At 41.1% G+C, this 22,173-nt stretch overlaps 1 protein-coding gene across 1 annotated transcript in view; it reads left to right on the top strand.

Moving 5' to 3' along the window:
• The window catches only part of LOC308100754 (disintegrin and metalloproteinase domain-containing protein 12-like), a 129,087-nt gene that overhangs the window by 56,140 nt on the left and 50,774 nt on the right, over window positions 1-22,173 (top strand). Inside the window, exons 4-7 of the mRNA XM_080449847.1 lie at window positions 12,580-12,658; window positions 17,344-17,420; window positions 19,288-19,477; window positions 21,318-21,383. Coding sequence (XP_080305973.1) covers window positions 12,580-12,658; window positions 17,344-17,420; window positions 19,288-19,477; window positions 21,318-21,383 — 412 coding nt within the window. The remainder of the gene's footprint in view (window positions 1-12,579; window positions 12,659-17,343; window positions 17,421-19,287; window positions 19,478-21,317; window positions 21,384-22,173) is intronic.

Below are 22,173 nucleotides of genomic sequence, written 5' to 3'. Positions count from 1 at the left end.
ACACATAGTTATTCATAATTTATAGTCTATTTCCTTTAACATCAAAACACAGTAGTGTTTTGCCAAAATGTGCATCTAATAGTCGCTGCTGGCGCAGAATATCGGCTTAGATGTGAAGGGCATCTCGGTATGCATTTAAAGGAAATGCGTCATTGCTGACACTCACATAGTTAATTCATGTAGCATATTTCATTTAGTTAAAAGGGTTTTAAATGAAATTGCGTCACTTCGATGCTTTAACTGATAAACATTCTCATATAGATTAAGGTGTGGCGCTGTATTGCTCACTGCAAGTGAGCGTGTGTTGGGGGTTGTGATTGGAGATCTGTGTCATGTTTGCACAGGAATCGTTTAATATCACATGAGCAGAGTCACACCGCCAAACTTGATTGCAACATTATTGCATATATGAGTAATGGTTAATATGGTATATGGTTAATAAATGGTAAATGGTTCACTAACTGTCTGGTTATTTCTGAGCCGAAGTGTCTAAATGAAATCCAGTGACACGATAGTTCATGTAGACACGGAGGGCAGTATGTTTATAATATTCATTCATACTCCCCGGACCCCCCCATTTGTATAGTAATTCAGTCGTACTCCTTTAAGTCAGTACGTGTCAAACTCCTGTCATCTCATTTGCTACAGTTAACTCACTCACGCCCTCATACCCACAGTGCAACTCTGGAGGTTCATTTAAGCAGCCTCAGTTCTCTGTTCAGTCTACGTACTTCGCTGTCTAAGCGGTGTGTTCAGCTGCTTGTTTTCAAATTCCCTCCACCTCCCCGGCCTCCTCCCCGTGGCATCTAGTTATTATTGTTATAGGTTGATTCTGTGTTGTACTGTGGTTCTATGATTCTGTGTATTGTACTATGTTTTTGTATTGTACTATGATTGTGGTTGTTTAATTATGCATTGAAGGTTCAATGTTATGTTAAACTGTATTTTATGTTTCATGCTTTCTGTCTCTCCTCTGTCTCTCCCTCTCTCTCTTCCCCCGACACGGTCGAGGCAGAAGGCCGCCACCCTAGAGCCTAGGGTCTGCCTGACGTTTTCTCCAAGTTAAGAGGGAGTTTTTCGTTGCCACTGTCGCAAATTGCTTGCTCAGGGTGGGATTGTCGGGTCTCTTCTCTACATGTAAAGTGTTGAGACAACTTGTTGTGATTTGACACTTGAATTGAATGCTCTGCTCTGGGGGGTTGTGATTGGAGATCTGTGTCATGTTTGCACAGGAATCGTTTAATATCACATGAGCAGAGTCACACCGCCAAACTTGATTGCAACATTATTGCATATATGAGTAATGGTTAATATGGTATATGGTTAATAAATGGTAAATGGTTCACTAACTGTCTGGTTATTTCTGAGCCGAAGTGTCTAAATGAACAGTATTTTCCGTGTCCCTGAGGCGCGCTGCTAAAGAGATCCTCATTCATCACTATTAACCTGTGCAGCTATCACTGAATGGCTAATTAGACGTTAGCCTGTTTATTGAAATGCAACACACTCTGTGGAGGCCAGAATCAATGGTTATTGACTCAAGCAATTGTAGAAAATTTGCCCAACAAACTGTTGAATATTTTTAACCCATTAAGACCGGGAAAAGCATCTGTCATTTTAGATTTTAACCACTTCAACCATTATGTTTATACTTTGGCTATTCAAAAACAGCAGATCTACAAGCTCATAGCACGGCACCAAGTGCCGCACTATGAGCTTGTAGATCTGCTATTTTTGAAAAATCATGATTTTTTTTTAGCAAATCTTTGAATATATCGTTTTTTTTTAAGCGTTTGTAACTAAAATCTTTGCTTCTGGGGGTCCCTGGAACTAAATATGTTGAGATGGGGGGGTCTGTGGCCAAATACATATAATTTTGGGGGTCCTTGACATGAAAAAGTTTGAGAACCACTGATATTATAGAAACATAAGATGTTTCAGAAAACTGTTAGGATTTAGAAGACATTTGTAGAATCGGCCTCAGGTCTTAATGGGTTAAAGGGTATCGCGCCTTCTGTTTGTCAGCTTGTCCAAGCAGAGCTCTAGGGTGCACCGTGGTAGGTATGTAGCGGCAATGTGTCTGTACTGTTGCACGACATTAATGACTAGAAAACAGGTCTATGATATTGATATTACTGTCCTAATAATTTATCCCCCATGGAGTGAAACAGAGATCTGTAAGACAATGTCCTACTCTGCACTAGGGCATTCACAACTAATGATTTTTACTAGTCGACTCATTTGACCAAGTAGTAGTCGACCAGTCGAAATGTACATTTAAAAAAAAAAAAAAAAAAAAAAAAAAGGGTGGGGGGGGGGGGGGGGGGTTTAGGGGGGTCATTGTTTTAATGCCATCCTACTACTATATTACTATTATTATTATCCTCCTGCCCTTACTTTTATGGCGTTTTAAGGGAAGCGCTTCTGGCACAGCAGCACAGCACCACAGCAGCGTCTCCAAGGATCCCCATTGCCCAATAATAGGCTTTTATTGGGCATACTTTTGACCCCCTTTTGATAAAAAATAAAGTCAGGAGGATAATAATAATAGTAAGATGGGCCATTACTATGGCATTAAAACAAATAAAAAAAACAAAAATAAAAAAAAAAGCTTTTTTTTTTTTTTTTTTCAACTATTCGACTAGTACCAACAAAGTCGACTAGTGGTTATACTAGTCGACTAGTCGGTGAAAGCCCTACTCTGCACTGAATGACAGTTTGATCCCCCCTCAATCATCACCAAAGGCCAAAATAGTGGCCCAGTTTGTCTTTGTGGAAACCAAAGCGGGTTTTATTCATAAACAATGGTCCATCCATGCACCATGCGGCTCATTTGAAGAACGTACCAGAAATAAGTCGCACCATTTTTGGTCAGGATGCCTGCTATGAGATCTAAGTCTATGAAACGGCTTTGAAGTCACCCTCCGTCTAAATGGCATTTGGGTGACCATATCGTCTTTGCAGTCGCGTAAATATGCTTGCTGCTTAGCAGAAACGGAAATTCAAAAATATTTTTTTATATTTTATTTGAGTGGAAATGACATGACGGCATCTTCCTTTGTGCCACTTTCAGGGGTAGTAATTACAGACTATATAGCATTCGAAGATTGTGGAATAGTTGTCTGGATGAGAAACTAGGTGACTGTTAGTCCCTCTAAACCAGGGGTTTTCAACCGGTGGTCCGCGGAGGTATTGCAGGTGGTCCCTGGCATTCATAAAAAAATATATATATATTTTTTACTTTTAATAACTTACAGGAGTTCTTACTGTATGGTGTGTGTGTGATATGAAATGTGAGCTTACCATAATCACAGTAATCCTTAATCATATTCCATCATATTCAAACAAAATCACTGTATTTTATTAGATATTATATTGATATTATAGCTACTTTCTCCAGCTCCCTGTGGTGCATGAACCCCCCACCACTATTGTGTGGGGTGGGTCTATGATGGACCCACCACGCACAATAGTGGCGGTCCCCAGGTTGCTCTTAGTCGGGATGGGTCAAAATCAGTTGAAAACCCCTGCTCTAAACCAAAGGATGATGATTATGCTAGTAGCCAAGTGTTGGGGCTTAACACTCGGTTGTCTAAGCAGTCAGCCTGACCGATTTTGAGATTTTGAAGTCGATTATCTTTGCTCATGAAGCTCTCAGAAGGTTCCCCTTCCATGACTTTTCCTAAATATTCGATTCAAATCATTTCAGTTTTTTTTCTATCTGAAAAGTTTTCTAAATATGAAATTAGGCATCATCATACCATCCCTGACGTAATTTTTGGGCAAAATTGTCCGCTCTCGCCCTTGCTCCCCCAGGCAGAGAACTTCACACCTCCAGACCACCTGGCGACGTGTCATCGTTCTAGTTAATGGGATCATTTGCATTTCACTGTCAGCTCGGAATTTGGCAAAGCGATTTTCCCCCTCTAAATAAAAATGACAACTGTGTTTATAATAACTCCAACCCGAACCCATAAACCTAATCTGTAAATGTTGTATTTTGTCTGAGCAATGTACCTGCAAATAACCCAAACACAATTGACACAAGGAATTAAAGAAAGTAGGTAGCTGATATATTGCACTTTTACCTTAGCGCTAGGTATACGCAAAGCTGCTTGTTTTAGAAGAGAATGCACTTAAGACTTCTGGTGATAAGTAGTTTTCTTGCCTACCTATGTTGAATGCACTTATTGTAAGTCACTTTGGATAAAAGCGTCTGCTAAATGACTGTAATGTAATGTAATGAACTGACACTCACTTCTGCTGATTATAGGAAAAGTGAGGGAGACCTCTGAATGTTGTGCACCCGGACGCTTTCAACATCAAGGCATCTCTCTCTCTCCCTGTCTCTCTCTTTCTTTCTTTCTCTCTCTCTCTCTCTCTCTCTCTCTCTCTCTCTCTCTCTCTCTCTCTCTGTCTCTCTCTCTCTGTCTCTATGACTCCTCTCTCTCTCTCTCTCTCTCTCTCTCTCTCTCTCTCTCTCTCTCTCTCTCTCTCTCTCTCTCTCTCTCTCTCTCTCTCTCTCTCTCTCTCTCTCTCTCTCTCTCTCTCTCTCTCTCTCTCTCTCTCTCTCTCACGCATGCAGTAAAATCCTCAGTGTTGATGACTTCAAGTAATAGTCTGTGACGTACAGTATGCGGAAGTGCCTTTTAGACCTGTGTATACAATAGGTCTGTTTGTGGTGATGCTTGACCTATGAGTTTATGAACCGTGTAGCTCTCGCTACAGCGATCAGCTGTTTCATACGTGTCTGGGCACATGGAGAGTCTGTCTACGGCTTCAGACATCAGGCATAAATTTTACTTTGGAAAGTTAATCTGTGTAATTTAAGTAAATATTGTTTACTCTGTCGCTACCAGTGAATCATTTTTAGGCTATAATCATTCATATAGGCTATACATTTTTCACTCAAGAGTGTAAATGTAACCATTTCCTAAACCCCGTTCGTGTGCCTAATTCAAGCTCACTGCTACAGCGATCGCGCTGCTTTATACGTTTTTGTCATAAAGATTTTACATATCGGATCTCAGTTACCATTCCAAGTTACCCATTCACGTTCCCAGTTATAGATATTATAACTTTTCTGCCTGTAGCCTAAACCAAATGAAGTGTAGCCAACATGTGAGGTTTGAGTGGGATTGAAATGTTAAGCGATATTTAAAAGACAATAGTATCCCCGCAGTGCGGGGAAGAAGGTGTCAGAGCGTGTGGAGCTCCGAGGGGAGACGGTGGCCAAAGGAATCGCAGGAAAAAACGGTCAATTTGATCTGAAGTCCGTCTGTGTGGTGGTTGGCCTTACTGCCGTCATGCGAGTGTTAATCAAAATGTAACCGTTCTGGTATCCAAGAAACTCTCTTCCATTCTGGTCGCCTGGGAATGGGAAGGTTCCCGGTTCCTTGAGCAAGACATGTTTAGTTGCTCTCTTAGGCACTGTTCATAAGCTGCCAACTGCTGTTAAAAATGAGCTGAAAAGAAAAATATGTTTTTCACACTTTTAGAGCATATGGTCATGATGGGGACATTGTTAACTAAACATGCCAAAACAATTGGGGGGGATTAAGTCCTTCAAATTCATGGCCACTATTTTATTGCCCTTTTTATCAAGAAGCAAGTACAAAAAGCTCATTGTTGCTGCTGGTGACTCCATTCTTGCCATTACCAATGTCATCAATGGAAACATTGCGACAAGAGAATGAGATAGAACCCAAGAAATGACAATACATAATATATGATGCGAGTGTGTGCGTGCGTGTGTGTGTGTGTGTGTGTGCGAGACGAAGAGAGGCAGGGGAATCTCAGCACACCGAGGGAGGGAGAGCGAGAGAGGGAGTGAAAGTTGAGCAATCAATTATCATGACACATCTCTCATACTCCACATGAGCATTTCACTCCTGGTTTTGTACTGTATTAATTAATACTCTGATAATGTTCAGGATAGCATGGGACTGGAAACCCTTTTTTAATCCATTTCAAGGTTTCAGGATCCTCCCCTAGCAGAATAGTAGCCCTCAGGTTATGCAATGCCACACATTGTCGCTCTGCTCCGTCCATGGACTAATAACTGTTGTTTTTACTCTTGGTATAATTGGGGGTTGTCTGCATTTATTGCTGTCCGAACGCCTGTTTTCATGACATTACCGTATTGATACTGTATTTATTTATTTTTTATTAATACTTTATTGGACTGATACTGTCTTTTTTTACTCTACATTATTAATCCATGTGTGGAGGGCCAGCCACGTTTTTTTTCTTTTAGTTCTGTTGTAACCTTGTGTCTGGTATTTAGCTATCTATCACTCTATTGGCCGCCCACCTACCCGACCGATCGACCGACCAACCTATCGGTTGATCGATCGATCAACAATGACTTGACTTCACCCCACTGATGACCTCACTGATGACAGTCAGGGTAATGTCAGAAAAAGCAGGGTAAGCTGTAGTCAGACACACATTACACATCCATGACCTACTGTACTAATACACAGGGAACCTTTGCCAAGGAGTTGATTACAGCCAGATTCCATAATGTCAAGCCAGTGGCTTCAAAACAGTATGGCACAGCAACAAGGGCCACTCTGCAATAGGCCAGCTTTAAACAGCTGCCCTCAAAGACCAACTTTGTAGAATTTTCTTGGAATTAGCATTCGCATGACACAAATCCAGTCTGAAGTCCAAACACGACCTCTAGGGCAGCAATCTTAATTTGCAATCTGTTCAGTGTAAGGGAGCAGCGAATGTCGACTTTATTTCCGGGACTGCCAAAATGCGATATGGATAACGTTTGAGACAGTTGAAATGGAAAAATATGAGTTGCATTAAAGGTAGGGTAAGTGATTTGCGTTGGTTAAAATAATTGTTAAATAGCTCTATATTCTGATAGTACCCATTGCTATAGAGTGTTTGTTCAGTATAGGGAGTCTCCTTGTCTCTCCACCTCTTTATTAAACAGAAAATGCATTTTCGTTTCAGTTTCAGTTTCATTTCCAATTTTATCCAATCAGGACAGAGAACTCAATCAGGATACAGATTAAACAAGTGAAATTGGAAGTGATGACACTAAGAAATGAGCAGGCAAAATTGGAACTGGAACACTATACAAATTAAGCTTAAAAATGGGTACTTTCTCCTGATTGGCTGAGATTTTGACACCTACCGAAAAATGTATTTTCTGTTTATTAAACAGCTGGAGAGACAGGGAGACATCTGTTACTGAAAAAACACTCTATAGCAATGATTACTATCAGAATATAGTATTTTAACCTTTTAACAAAATACTTTTTGTTTTAACCAAAAAATATCACTTACCCTACCTTTAACCACTTTCGGCCTAATTTATACTTTGTACTCTTTGAAAATAGCAGATCTACAAGCTCACAATGTGTCGCATCATAATGCGTTATGAGTTTGTAGATCTGATTTGTTATTCAATTTGACAAATCTTGAAGAATTCTGAATAACTGACATTTTCTGATACAAATAGGGATGCCAGGGTTAATGTAGCTAAAGCTTATAGTAGTAAGAAGTCTGTATCTTTGCCAGACAGCCAAGCCATGCCAGGGAACCATAATAGTATAGTAAGATAGGTCTTAATAATTAGGGCTGAGCCCTTGCCCGTCGGGCAAGTACAGGTCAAGCTCTACTTGCCCAAAGGTTATGCCCACTTGCCCGAGATTTTTTTTTTCTCTGTTCATTATTGTTTTTTGTTTTTGTTTTTAATATTAAATATAATCAATCTATAGGTAATGTAAACGGTGAGGTACTCGCATAAGCCCCCCAGGGTTTCTTACCTCACCGGCACAACAACTAATACTGTAAACTTTCCCATGGAAAGAGCTATTATGTTATGCTTATGTTTATATAACCGATCAAATTAATGTTAAATCCAATCGATAACTGTCGAGTGGCGACAGTCACTTTGAAAATCTGAATGAGCGCAACTGCTACTTGTAAAAAGGTAGCATTATTTGTTCTTCATGAATAACCAATAATATTTGATGAAGACGGTTGCTTCCCCATTCAAACGCACTTGCCCGTCGGGCAACCTGAAAGAAAACTCCACTTGCCCGAATGTTTTATTTACTTGCTACGGGCAGTCTGTGTCCATTAGTGTCAACCCTGCAATTGCGTTAGTTGGAGACGCACCGCACACTTCCTCCTCACTGGCTGATGTACACAGTAGTGTATTTTATTCAGGCCTTGCCCCTTATCAGTACATCGGCATCCAAGCAGTCATATCTGCTCTTAAATTAAGACATTAAGGAAATGCACACCAACTTTAAAGGAGAAATCCGGACATTTTAAGTGTTATCTTTGATGTGTCGTTACTCACCTACCGACGTAGAAAGTGGCGTTGATTTTTTCCAGCGATTCCCCTGTCGTCATTTTTTCGACCCCCTCCGTTGGCATAATGGGAGCGCGTGGCTAAGGGAAATTCGTCTATTATAACCGATGCAAAGTTATTTTTTTCTCTACTACTACTCATTGTAGAGTCTCATGATACTCAAACATGCACTGAAAGTCCCTGAGAAGCTATCGCTAATGCCGAACGAGCTAACGCTGGTTGCTTGTTTCTCTCCCAGAACCTGGCAACTCGGTGTTGCCAGGCAGAGAAATAAGCAAACAACGTTAGCTCGTTCGGCATTAGCGATAGCTTCTCAGGGACTTTCAGTGCATGTTTGAGTATCATGAGACTCTACAATGAGTAGTAGTAGAGAAAAAAATAACTTTGCATCGGTTATAATAGACGAATTTCCCTTAGCCACGCGCTCCCATTATGCCAACGGAGGGGGTCGAAAAAATTACGACAGGGGAATCGCTGGAAAAAATCAACGCCACTTTCTACGTCGGTAGGTGAGTAACGACACATCAAAGATAACACTTAAAATGTCCGGATTTCTCCTTTAAGCAGTATTACTACTTTAAGCAGTATACAGAGTTTGGCTTTTAAAAGTTTTCTGATTGTCAACTTGCTTTTAGTGGCTGTGTTGATTAGACATTTAAGAGCAGCTATGATCAATCATACTGTATGTACCAGGAAAATTGGAAAAAAGTAAGCCCACATTGTTCCATGCTTCATTCGCACATTACATAAATAGATGTATCGTTACAATGTTTGAAAGGAATCATTTTACTTATACTTTCTACGCAAATAGCTTTGCATAGAAAAGGGTATCCGGCTCAGCCTGACTTAAAAGCGCCCAACTTCCAAAGTAATAGCTTCATAGACACCTACTTTGCTGGGGGACCCGATAATGCTTATTGCTATGGATACCGTCCACTCGTATAACCACCACATCTAATGCCATTTAATGATGGCTAAAGATAGCCAGGGTAAATATAATTAACCGATATATAACCTTTGAGTCAACGTTACCTTGACTCCATGCATGCTGTGTTTCGGCGGGGCTTCTATGTACATAAATAGCACAGTCACATCAGTAGCTGCAGTGGTGGCAGTAAAAATGAACCAGTCGCAGTAAACTGAACATTCCAAGTGCAGTATAATACTGAAAAATAGCTGTAAAATTCAGAAATGGCGATACAAAATGTTTATGGAATCTGGTCCATTTCTGCTAACTGTAATCCTGTTATAGTTTATATAATAAAAAGAAAAGTGATATAGATATATATATACTGTGTATGATATATTGATATACATTTATGAGTTCAGAGGTCTTATGTGCCTTTTGGATCGAGTCCTGATGCTCCTATAAGCCAGTTGATGGCAGTGTGAACAGTCCACTGCTGGGGGGGTTAGGATCTTCTGGGAATTCACCGTACGCCTTTACGTGTAGAGGCAGCTCGGTGCTGGTGATGTGCTATGCTGTTCTTTGTTGTTGTTGTTTTTTGTCTTCTCTACCAGCAGTGATGTAGCCAGTCAGGACACTCTCAATGGTGCACCTGTAAAAAATTGCAGACATTTTTCACAGCAGACATTTTGATGGGTAAACACAGCTGAAGGTAACAACAATAATTGTGCGCACGTGTTTCATTTAGGTTTTACTGCATGCCAGCCTGGACAGCTCCTGTCCTGTTAACTTCCTGCTGGCATACAGAAACACTCACAGGAAATGAAACGCACACACAATTAACGTTGGCTATTATCCTTCCTCTGCATTTGCCTGTCAAAATGATAGCTGTGAAAAGGGTCCATTGTGAAACACTGGCTGCTGGATGAAAACTTATGATTTGAGTGGTCAGTTGGAGACCCATCAGTCAAATCACTCTCTGCATACAGTCTTATACATTGACGACAATTAAAATAAGCTGTCTGCTGTTATATGTAGTTGTTTTAACGGATTTTTGATTTTAAATGCTCAAGCTATATTCATATGACTCTCTATTTTGTCAGAAAGTCTTATACGGTAGCTGTAAATATACTCTTACTGGTCCTAGTATTGATGATTTCTTGTATGGTATTGTATTGTATGTCTTTATATGTCTTGATTAATTGAATACACAGGACCACAATGGAAACAAGCCCTCAGGGCTTTTTGTGTTATCCTTTTAGCTGTACCTCTGTACTTTTTGCAAACTGTTAATAAAGTATTCAATCAATCAATCAATCAATCAATCAATCAATCAATACATACATCAATATACCTTTATATACAAAATGATTAGTCAGAATATTCACATTAAAATACAGAATCTGATTTGACGATTTCAATTCTACAGTGGAATAGTTTAGGGCCCTGCATGGCATGCAGCACCATCATTTCTGCACAATTCTGCATTGAACAAACGCACCACAGAGGCCCCCATGCATTGATGATTTCCATGTCCATTCATAGGAAAGCACAGCTTTTCCTAAGGATGCCCATTCTATACTTTTCTGTGTCTATGCAAGGAACACTTATAGCGGTCCAGGCCCAGCCAATCAGTAAGAGAAACTCTAATGGACTAACTGTATGGAAATGCATTTAGCCAGATGTTGCACTCTGATGTAGGTCCCCAGTGTCGCACATTTTAAATGAGGCATAGGCTACTAAGCCTCTGGAGTGATTACTGGCTGCTAGCTTATCAGATTTGGTTTAGTGGTTGCTAATGGCATGATAAGGCACATTAAGGCTATAATGGATATTTAATGAAATAAAATGTAGTCAAGCTTAGGGTCTTCTCTTGATCATCCCATGGAGTGGGGCTGGGCGATATGGACAAAATCAAATATGACAATAATTTTGTCCCGATACCTCGATATCGATATTTTTGACGATAATGAAGATTTTCTTTTGTGTTTATTAATGTATGTACCCCATGATTGGTCATTTTTATGAAAATGCATGGGCATTGATGCATTAGAATTGTATATCTATATTTATATTCTGAAAGAGACAGAGACGAGCATACGTATTTTGTTTGGGCTTGAGCGATGGGATGAATATTTGCAAGCGAATGGATGAGTCCAGTCGTCGTAGTGGTGATTTAAAAAAAAGACAACACTTACAGTATAGTCCGTATTACGATATCCAAGGTCCGAGACGATATCTTGTCATGATATTGATATGTTGCCCTGCCAGATCTATAGGTGAGTACAGATCTATAGGTGAAGCACACACATCAAACGTGAAATAAAAGTGCTCGGCTCAACTTATTGAACACTCCTGCAGAATGAAGAAGTGGGTGATGCTATTGGACTTACTCACCTCTAATCTTGGATGTTGGTCCATGCAAGCTGTGTGGGTTGGCAGTGCACCGTGGGATATGAACGCTCCCCGCTGCGGCATGGACCCATGCCTTCCATTTTTCAAATCCTTCTCCATCCCCTCTGTTGATGTGTCTCCTCTGAATTAATGATGTTTTTTACATCGTAAAAGAGGCAGATGGTCTTATTTTTCTCCCACCCATCATAATATGTTCCCTGAAAACTTTTCAGCGGCCTGTTGATTAGTTTTTGTTAGCAAGTGTAGCAGGCAAACGCTATAGTTTATGTAGCGTTTGCAGCTGCGTTTGCGGCTTGTTATATGTCGTTACATTTACGAGGTTCGGTTGTCCATTGACCAAAACGTTTGAGGAATGCTGTCTACCATTGTATATGCACTCACATTCACACACACACACACACACACACACACACACACACACACACACACGCGCGCAGATCATTCCTCTTGATGACAGTGTGATTATGCAGCTGCAGAAATGTTTCTACCGATCCATTGACAAGTCCCTGGGGGTGAGACTTACTACAGTATGTCCATCATCTGCTCATGGCCTGTAATGGATTAACGCACATGTGCAGGTGCACACACGCACACACATCATTTTACTTATACTGTACATGCACACAAGTGTTCCCATGAAATCTGAAGTCTCTCATACCCTCAGAATGTGTATTTCAAGCGCAATATACATATACTAAATATGCTAAGTCTGAAGTTTAAATATACTGTACTGTCTGAATATAAGTTAAAAAAAAAGGAAAAAAAAGAAAAGCCTAGCTTGTAAGTCGTGAATTTCCAGTGCCCTAAATAAGGCCTGTGCTTTTTTCACCCTCATACAAAGTATTTACAAGGTTGGGAGAAAAAAAAAAACGACCCTGGTCTTTGACGTGTCTGTGTTTTTCTGCTTCTGTTTTAGGGGCCTATTTTCAAGCCATTACACTGAGACGCATTACCTGGAGGATGGGAGTGCAGTCACTGGTGCTCACAACTTTACGGTACGGTAGCAGTTGAGTGCATGTGACGTTTATGGTTGAGTTGACATGCAGGGGTGCGTATAGAGGCTCACTTTGTAAAAGCTGACCCTTTAGAAAGGTCACAGAGGAGCTCTGTATTTATTTTTTTATTTTTTTAATGATCAGATTGCCCAATGTTTCTCAAATGGGGGTATGTGTACCCCTAGGGGTACGCAGAGGTACTACAGAAGCTTGTAGATCTATTTTCACTACTTTTGTGCGACACTAATTTACAGAAAATAAATTCTGCCCGATTAAACTTTTTTTCTTTTGAAAATAGGAAATTCAAAACTAAGTGGGATATTTACTTGTGATATTAAAATAGGTCTGTGACCCAAAATGTAGTACATGTAGTTGTTTTTCTCTCTCTCTCTCGCTCGCTCTCTCGCTCTCTCGCTCTCTCGCTCTCTCGCTCTCTCTCTCTCTCTCTCTCTCTCCAACACACCTTAATTTTTTTGGCCCACTTTGCATGCAACCCTAGCATCACCTCACCTGTTTTAAATTTACTCTGACTATGTTTGCCATATCGTCAGTGGTAATAAATAAAAAGCTACAGATAACACTTATTGAACAAACACACTCTGTGTGTGTGCGTGTGCACGTGCGGGTGTGTGTGTGCACGTGCGGTGGGTGGGTGTGTTTTTTGACTTACCTGCGTGAACCTGTGATATTTTCTAGTAATGCTTACCAGGGGGTCCCCAGCTAAATTAGTTAATATAGCGTCACAATCACTTTAACCATCATTTTATACTTTGGCTATTCAAAAATAGCAGATATATCCTTGAAGTTTGAGAACCACTGTTCTAGTAGTACTAGATGCTCTCATTTGAAGGAAGATGTAAGGATGGCGTCACAACATCGCAGCCGGCAGACATTTCACAACACAGGGCTTCAGACTAACATTTTACAGTTAGTGATGCAGCAGTGATGCCTCTTTTAAGTGTTTCAGGGAGTAGCACATAAATTGGTTGCATGCATTTTTTAATGGTAATAAGGTGCAACAATGAATTCTGGAAAGCACCAGTGTCGTTTTAGATTTTAGCTATATACAGTATATGTATATATCAGCATAGGCTTTTCAGAAAACTGTTAGGATTTAGAAGGCATTTCGTTGCTGTCGGGCAGAAACCTCTTATCTCCATATTCTAACTTTTTGAGTTTTTTTGCTACTTTTGCTATTTTTTTAATCCTGAAAAGGAGGTTTCCACCCGACAGAGACGATTTGTAGAATGGGCCTCAGGTCTAAATGGATTAACACATTGACTGCCAGAGTTTATTCATAATGTACTCTCCCCTGTGCCAGCAATTTGCGGGTTTTTTATTTTTTTTGTTTTGTAATTTTTCATTCAAATACATTCCCTGATTGTGTTGTCAAGCACCTACGATTGTTCCACCAGTAGAGAGCAGCACATCCAAACATTGATCACCTCGCTCACCCCCTCCCAAACAGGCCCACGTCATATCCGGTCATTCAAAGGATGTGACGTTTTCGACAATTCCCGTTCCGCTGATCGGCCTGAAAACGATGTGATACACTACGACGATGACTGTTAGTCACCCGGACCAAAGAAAATAGAAGTTGTCCGTTTGTCCGTTTGTCTTTTATACTGTGTGAAAAACCGTGTTTTTCCTTATTCTGTCCGAAAATCACCGGAGAAAAACACCGTGACCCGGAAATGAAATTTTTTTTTTACATCCGGCTCCGGGTGAGTGTGACGTAAGTGGAAAACGAAAGTGTTGATGAGAAATAAACACAGCCGTGCGATCACAGATTAAACAATGAAAATTCAAAAGAACGCATCAATGCGATCCTGGCACTCAAGCGATGGATTTGAAAGAACGCATCGATGCGATCTTGGCACTGTATGTGTTAACATACTGTAGCATACTGTACTAATCAAGTAAAATAAAAGTGGTATTATTTTTGTTTTGTTTTAAGTGCATACTGTACTGGCTGCGCCTGTTGTTCTTCTAAGTTGGAATGCAGCTTCTGCTGGGTCTGGTCTAAAGATATGCTTAATTATTCACTGAAGCATAACAAGTAGCAACACTCTAGGTCAGGGGTCTTCAACGTTTTTCATATCAAGGTCCATTATTTATTCGGCATTTGAGCCACGGACCACCATTTGATGATATTTAGACTCTCAGACTTAAAACGTAGAATATATTTGTTATCGCCATGCTGTATTGATGTTGGTACCATAGGAGAGATAACGGCCAACGTTGATAAAAATAACTATTCTTCGACATTCTCTAATTGTGTAGACTTCTTGTAAATTAAGTAATGCTGATGTTTAACAATAATTTAACTCTTGAGAGCGTAAAAGGAAACCAAATGGACCCGTAAGGGTCCATTTGGTTTCATTTTACACTCTCAAGAGTTAAAGATCTATAAGGGTCCATTTGGTTACCAACTCTTCATCATTTAGCTGGGGACCACCTGGAACTCCTTCAAGGACCACTGATGGTCCCCGGACCACTGGCTGAGAACCACTGCCTAGGTTGTAGGCTACTTTACACAGGAGAAGGCCGCCATAGTATACTACTGTGTACCCCATGAGAGACAGAGGAAGACATGCTGTCAGTGGGCAGTTCAATGGAGCATGATATACATATACAAGAAACAACAAAAGAGCGCGTCCGCTGGCCTAGCAGTCCAGGCGCATACCACATGCATGTCACGGGTTCGACTCCCGTTCCCGACGACCTTTGCTGTGTGTCACCCCCCCATCTCTCTCCCCATTTCCTGTCAGCCTACTTTCCTCTAAAAAATAAAGGCAGGAAAGCCCCCAAAAATATATATATAAAAAAAAAGAAACAACAAAAGCAAAGTGGGCAGCAGTGCCACCAATTATATATATTTTGTGGCACTGGACAGATGTACGGTCACAAATGCCACCAAATATTTGGCAGTCCAGAGCCCTGTAACAGCCATTTCAGATACATTAACCACTTAAACCCAAGCATCCGTATTTGAGTAAAGCTTTCTCTGAAAATCAACAAAAATCAACAAAAATCATCGATAAGCTCTGTGAGCTTGTCGATCGGCTATTTTCAGCTAAAGCTTTCCCCACTATAACAGAAAACTTAAACCATATGGGGTTTAAGTGGTTAAAACATTTATGATGCGGTGCAGAGGCTGTGATTTGTGATTTCAAAAACACAGTTAACTGTATTTTTCTCCTCTGGCAGCTGAGTGGAATTGAAATCATGGCATCATTGAACAGTGGGGAGGACAGTTTGACAGCCTCCTGACAGCTTGGCGGGGGTGAAATACTTGGTAATTTGGCACTGATTGACAATTCCATTCCCACACAGCTTGTGTCCTCTGCTTCCTTTCTTGTTTACCTTTCATTTCAAATGTGGGGGTGGTGCAAGCACCGCACCTCGCTTTCAAAAACATACTTTATACAAAAAAAAAAAAAAAAAGTATTGTAATGTGAATCATGAAAAACAATCAAACACTGCCCCTGTTCACGTTAGAGGTGTTCACGCCACTGGTTCAAAAGGTTCGACCCGTTCCGAAATGGACCGGTGAGTGACTTTGTTAGTCGACCCCTATATGCATAAATAAAAACTGTTTTAATAGAGACCCGGTTTGAAATGGACCCAACGATAATCAGACTAGGTCCAAACCAATCAGACTGCTGTCCTAAGACAGTGTGATACGATGTGTCACACAACGTTATTATCAACGTATACAACTCTATGGTTCACCGCAGCATGGATCAGGGTTTATTCATTCCGTCAGTCTGGGTGAGAGGACGCCAACGCCAACACCTTGACAAAACGGTATTCTGTCGCAACGACGTGTCACACATTTTAGTGGTAATAGAAACAAATTGCCCACAAATATATTCTTTATGGCTGCTCTGTTTTCAAGGTTAACGTTGAGTTCTCTGCCATTCGAAAGCGATATATTTTTTTTATTCCCTCTCACCAGATGCATTGCTTTTCTCATTCGGTTGACCATTCTGTTTTTGTAGTATTATGTGGAAGAAAGAAAAACAAATACCATCCACAAGAATTTCCTCTGGCAGTTCAGTGTTGACACTTGGCATTTCTGGAACTGAGGAATAGCTAACAGAGCGACAAATGGCAGTTGATGTTGGATGGCGTGGTGCAGACTTGAAAGAGTGCTGCTAGACAGTAAATGGACTTCTGTTTTGCCTCCAAACCAGACACTTCCCCCCTGCTGGTGCTCAGACAAGACAGCAGTCTCTCCATGTCTCGATAACCTTAAATGGCCTCTCTTCATGCTTAGGTGGACCCGTTTGCGTCGCCATTTTGTGGCCACTCCAGCTGAACAACAAAGGAAAAAACTATTACTGTTATTGCTGCCACCTTCTATTTATGTCGCCTTTGTGTCCAGCCGTTTAGGTCATTTTGATTTCAAAGAGCCTTGTTTGTATGGAGGAGGACAGAAGGGGGACATATTCCACAAAACAAATCTGAATAAATTGACCTTAATTTAGGGCAGTGTCAGTGCAGTTGAGGGTATTTGGTCCTCTTTTTGATCGAAGGTAAGAGCTGCTGCGGTAAGAAATGTGACGATCACCTCAATTACTTTAAGGGTGTTGCATAAAGAAAGTGTCAACTGTCTTACATCGTCTGACATTGTCGGACTATAATGAAATTGTTTATGTGAACATTTGATCTTATTGCAGAATAACTGCTATTACCACGGAGAAGTGCAGGGACATCCAGAGTCTGATGTCATCCTCAGTGCCTGTTCCGGCCTTCGGTAAGAAACGCAGCGGTTTTCTGTTTCTTAATTGCCTACAGCTGTCTGGCGTGTTGTTTGTATTTGTACAAGTCAGTCAGCATGACCCTCAAGCTAGTTTTATACTGAAAATAGCCGTCCTACAAGCTTATATTACCCTGTAAAGCACTTTGAGCTGCATTTATGTTATGAAAAGTGCTATATAAATATTATTATTAATACAACGCGACACGTTGTAAGCTTGTAGATCGGCTATTTTTTGGTTTACCAAGCCCCTCAGTTCTGTACAACTTCAAGGCTCTTGTCGCAAGTGAGGTAAAAGTTGAAGGTGTCCTTATTGTAGAGAATAACGATGCCAACGTGTTACTTTACATTCAAAATATGACTGCAAATGAAATATCATCGTGTGATAAATTACATGGTATCGGAATAGCATAGACTGGCATACTTGCCGATACCGATACCAGCATTTTATGCAGTATCGGCAGCTTTTTCCGATACTGGTATCGGAAAAAGATTCTGATTATGATTCTGACTCTGCATAAGATATATATGAAAGTACCCACAACATCCTGATGTCATCCCCACAAGGTCCCCTATTTTAACAGGTCTAGTGGCCACCAAGTCAGGATCTCTTGGGGCACGACGTCAACCAACTGAACCGGCCAGGTCACTCCTCCTGTTCTGTATGTTAATCCTTTAAGACCGGGAAAGCATCTGTGTCATTTTTTTAATTTCTTTGGGTATTAAAAAAATACAAAAAAAGATACAAGCTCATAGCGTGGCACCGCTATGAGCTCTATGAGCTTGTAGATCTGCTATTATTTTTTTCATGTCAAGGACCTCCAAAATTATATGGATTTGAGTTAAAATAAAAATTGCTTTAAAAAAACATATATATTAAAAGATTTGCAAATTTTTTTACAAAACAAATATTATAGAAATAGCAGATCTACAAGCTCGTAGCGTGGCACCAAGTGCCGCGCTACGAGCTTGTAGATCTGCTCTTTGTTTTGAAAAATCTTGAACATTATGTGCAAATCTTTGAATTGTTGCTTGTAGATCTGCTATTTTTGAATAGCCCAAAGTATAAAATAATGGTTATAGCTATGAAAATCTAAAATGACACAGTATGCGTTCCCGGATTGAATGGGTTAAGTCCGAAAGTGCATAATTCTTAATGATCTGCACTCACCTTCTCTCATAATGGCACCTACGCTGTCTGCCACTAACGGCCACCTGCTAGCAAACGAAGTGGGTTTCGGGCATTAACGAAAAAGCTTGTAGATGCACGGTCATCTGCTGCTTAATTACCCCAACAATGTGGAGGCATTATGGGAACGAGAGAATGTTCAGGATCCCATGACATCCTTTTAACGGTGCAATAAAAGCTAATGGAAAGGAACATTAAGGTTGTCATGAATTTGTGATAAATTTTTTTTTTTTTAATAGGTGTGCATATTAAAACCTGACTTTAAGTGAATAATCGATGCATACAGGGTTGGTTTACTGTAATAACTGAGCCATTTATGAAGGTGAAAGCGTTTTTTTGTTTCTTTTTTTTTTTTTTGCACACCAGGCTGTGTAAGTCCTCCAGAACGACAGCTGCTGGAGGAGCGATGTGTGGCTTGGCTGTAGTGCCAAGACAAATTGTTTCATAGTTTTAGTTGGCCTCCACGACTCTGTCGGGAGCAGGACAGCCCCACTGTTAGTGAGTTGACTCAGTGAGGAGAAAATGTGTGTCAGCCGTCGCCATATTCCATATTCAGGGGTCGTGTCCAATCTAATTCTCAATTACAGTTATCAGGGGCGACATCATCAGAACCCGGCGTGTGTGTCACCACGATTGGTTACACTTTCAAGTGTTTTTGTGTTATTATCTCAACAGGGGTTTCATCGCACTCGAAAACAAGACATTTATCCTGGAGCCCGTGTCTGGCTCGGATGATGGTACCCATCTCGTCTACCGAGGGGAGCAACTCAATCTGACCCCCGGGACCTGTGGCCACGGTTTCAACGTGTCCTCTGTCAGACCTGACGACCACGTCAGAAGCCCCTTCCAGTCCTTCAGCACCAGGGTGAGATCAGCTGTTCCTCTTAAGCTTTTAATGAAATTGAAATACACAGTATTCATTTCACAGCAGTATTACTATCATAAAACGTGAAGGTTTTTTGGGGGGTTTCTTTTTATTTATTTGTTTATTTTTGAGTGGTGTAACCGCTCCTATAAGAGGGTTTAGGACCCATCCGTGGCGAAAGTTTTTCTTTCCGTTGTGAAAATTTGTCTTTCGCTGTGACGCCATGCTGTGGAAAACACGCCCATAGGCTCTGCAGGACGTGCCGTGATTGGCTAGCGAGACACATGATGAAATTAACTTCAAACTTCGCAGACGTGCTGTGATTGGCTAGCGAGACGCATGATGAAATTAATAATAATGTAAAAAATTTAAGCACGTCACTTCGCAGGACGTGCTGTGATTGGCTACCGAGATGCATGATGAAATTAATAACTCATAAATAGCACCGCTCACTTCACACTGGGTGTGATTTCTGGGCGGTGAAACCGCCCCTATATGTGAGGTTTGGATATTTGCACACCAAATCCTGCGCTGTGATTGGCCACAAATGTACCCCCCTAACCCTGCACCGTGATTGGCCAATCACAGTCTATTCAGGACTGTGATTGGCTAGGGAAACATGACACATGTGCATAGCCCTATAAATAGGACCATAACTTAAAAAAAACCATAAATGTGTTTTTTTAAATGTATAACTTAAAAAAAACCATAAATGTGTTTTTTTAAATGTATAACTTAAAAAAAAACATAAATGTGTTTTTTTTAAAGTTATGGTTTCTTCCATCACTTCTTCCATCACTTCTTCCATCACTGTGATGACCACTGTGACCACACCGCCCACTTCACACTGGGTGTGATTTTTACAGTTGTTTGGTATTGTAGGTGTCAAACCTGTGGAAGGTCAATGGGACCAAAGATAAATGGGCATACACTGAGTCCATATCAGAGAATGGCCTGAAGGTCTGGCCTTGAGTTTTTTTTTTTTTCTGGGTTCTGAGCCCACTTTCATTTGGCCCATGTTTTCCACTTCACAGGGTGAATGGGTGGAGGGGTGGGTCCATCTGTCCTTAGCATCCCAAAGCTGTGCTCTCCCTTTTGGCCTGGGGAAATTAAACACACCAACTCCCCCCTGTTTTAGACGTTTCATATTTAAGTTTAAGGCCTTTCTTTGAATTCCTGAGTCATTTACAACAAAAAAAACCTGCCTTGGATTATAAAACTGATGAGAGGGAGGGAGGGAGGGAGGGAGTGTGAGAGAGGGAGAGAGGGAGAGAGGGAGAGAGAGAGAGAGAGAGAGAGAGAGAGAGAGAGCCATGTGCAAAGAAACTGCTATAAGAGTGTAGAGGAGAGAGGTATGAGGACAGCATGTACAGTGTTTCAAAGTTTGGGAGGGGAAAGGGGAATCCGCCCTTGGCCCACACGATGTGTCTCGACTTTAGAAGATTTTAAAGCAATACCTTAGGTGGACAGGACCTCAGAATAAATGAAAAAGATCCTTCAACATGTTGCTTTGGGTCCAAATATGAATAATTTGATTTTCTGTATATAATACCTTAGAGCCCTTATTTGTGGAGTGTGCCACAAAATATGATGACATTGCAGGTTGAGCTTATAGTGATTTGTCTGTTCTAGTTGCTTGGTTTTTATCATAAAGTTTACTATACTCACAGAAAGCTGTGATAAATCACATGTGGAACTGTGTGTTGTTTAAAGGGACAGCTCGAAGAAAGTTGAATTCTTGTTCAATTGTGAAACGGTGAGCCATCTGTTCACGTTCCCTACCTTGCTTATCTCTACGCCTAACTTCTCCTTTCTCACTCTGTCTCTGTTGAACTCGCAGCACAAGAGGCACGCTCAGAAGACGACCAAGTACGTCGAGCTGATCATTGTCGCGGACAACAGAGAGGTAAGGGCTCTGCCTCGAGTCGTTAACCCATTCACAAATCCTATGTTTACTCAATAAGAGTTGAAGACAGCATAGGAAAAGCCCTCCAGCCTGTCGCGGACGAGGCAAAAATAAATAAATAACAGGGTTGAGCTGTAATAACAGTAAAGCAGGTCCCCCCGGGCTGCAGAATTAGGTCAGTGTGCAACGAGGAGTGTGGTCTGGTGGAAACAGTACCCCCCCTCCCCTTCTGACAGGAAGTGCTGAATGATTCCCCAGTGGAACTGACGGGAAACAGGAAAAGCCATGTGGATGCAGAAGACGTCTCCTGTAAGCAGAGATGGGCTCATTCTGGGGATTTCCGCCTGACTGCCCTCCGCCGATGGCAATGACCCGAGCCGGAAGAAAAAGAAGGGAATGTGAGGGGGAAAAAAATGAAATAAAAAGAAGATCTGAGAAAAGGGAATCCGTTAGTGTGGCTGACTCGGCTGGAAACTGTAGTTATAGGCCCTCCAGCAGCAGCACAGGTGGGAACACAGTGGGATGGAAATGAAGGGTCTGTCTCACCTTGGATTTGGATGCAACGCTTCGCCAGGCTGTCATATCTGCCAATAAACCCACTACCCTGTGGCCCTGCCAGTCGTTTCCCTCGCACAAGGAGAACTCCCTAGTTCCAGATGGTCGCAGCTTGACAGTGTGCCTTGACACGAAGCATAAGGTGTTATTTTGAGAATGTCCGAAGCGTTCTCGTTCATATTAATTACCGACCTTGCAGGTGCTTTTCCTTATTTTTTTTATTTTTTTCATTTAC

The sequence above is a fragment of the Gymnoscopelus braueri genome (assembly GCF_963280865.1).
Source record: "Gymnoscopelus braueri genome assembly, chromosome: 14".
In the NCBI taxonomy this organism is placed as follows: Eukaryota; Metazoa; Chordata; class Actinopteri; order Myctophiformes; family Myctophidae; genus Gymnoscopelus; species Gymnoscopelus braueri.
This window is presented reverse-complemented; position numbering and strand designations above follow the sequence as displayed.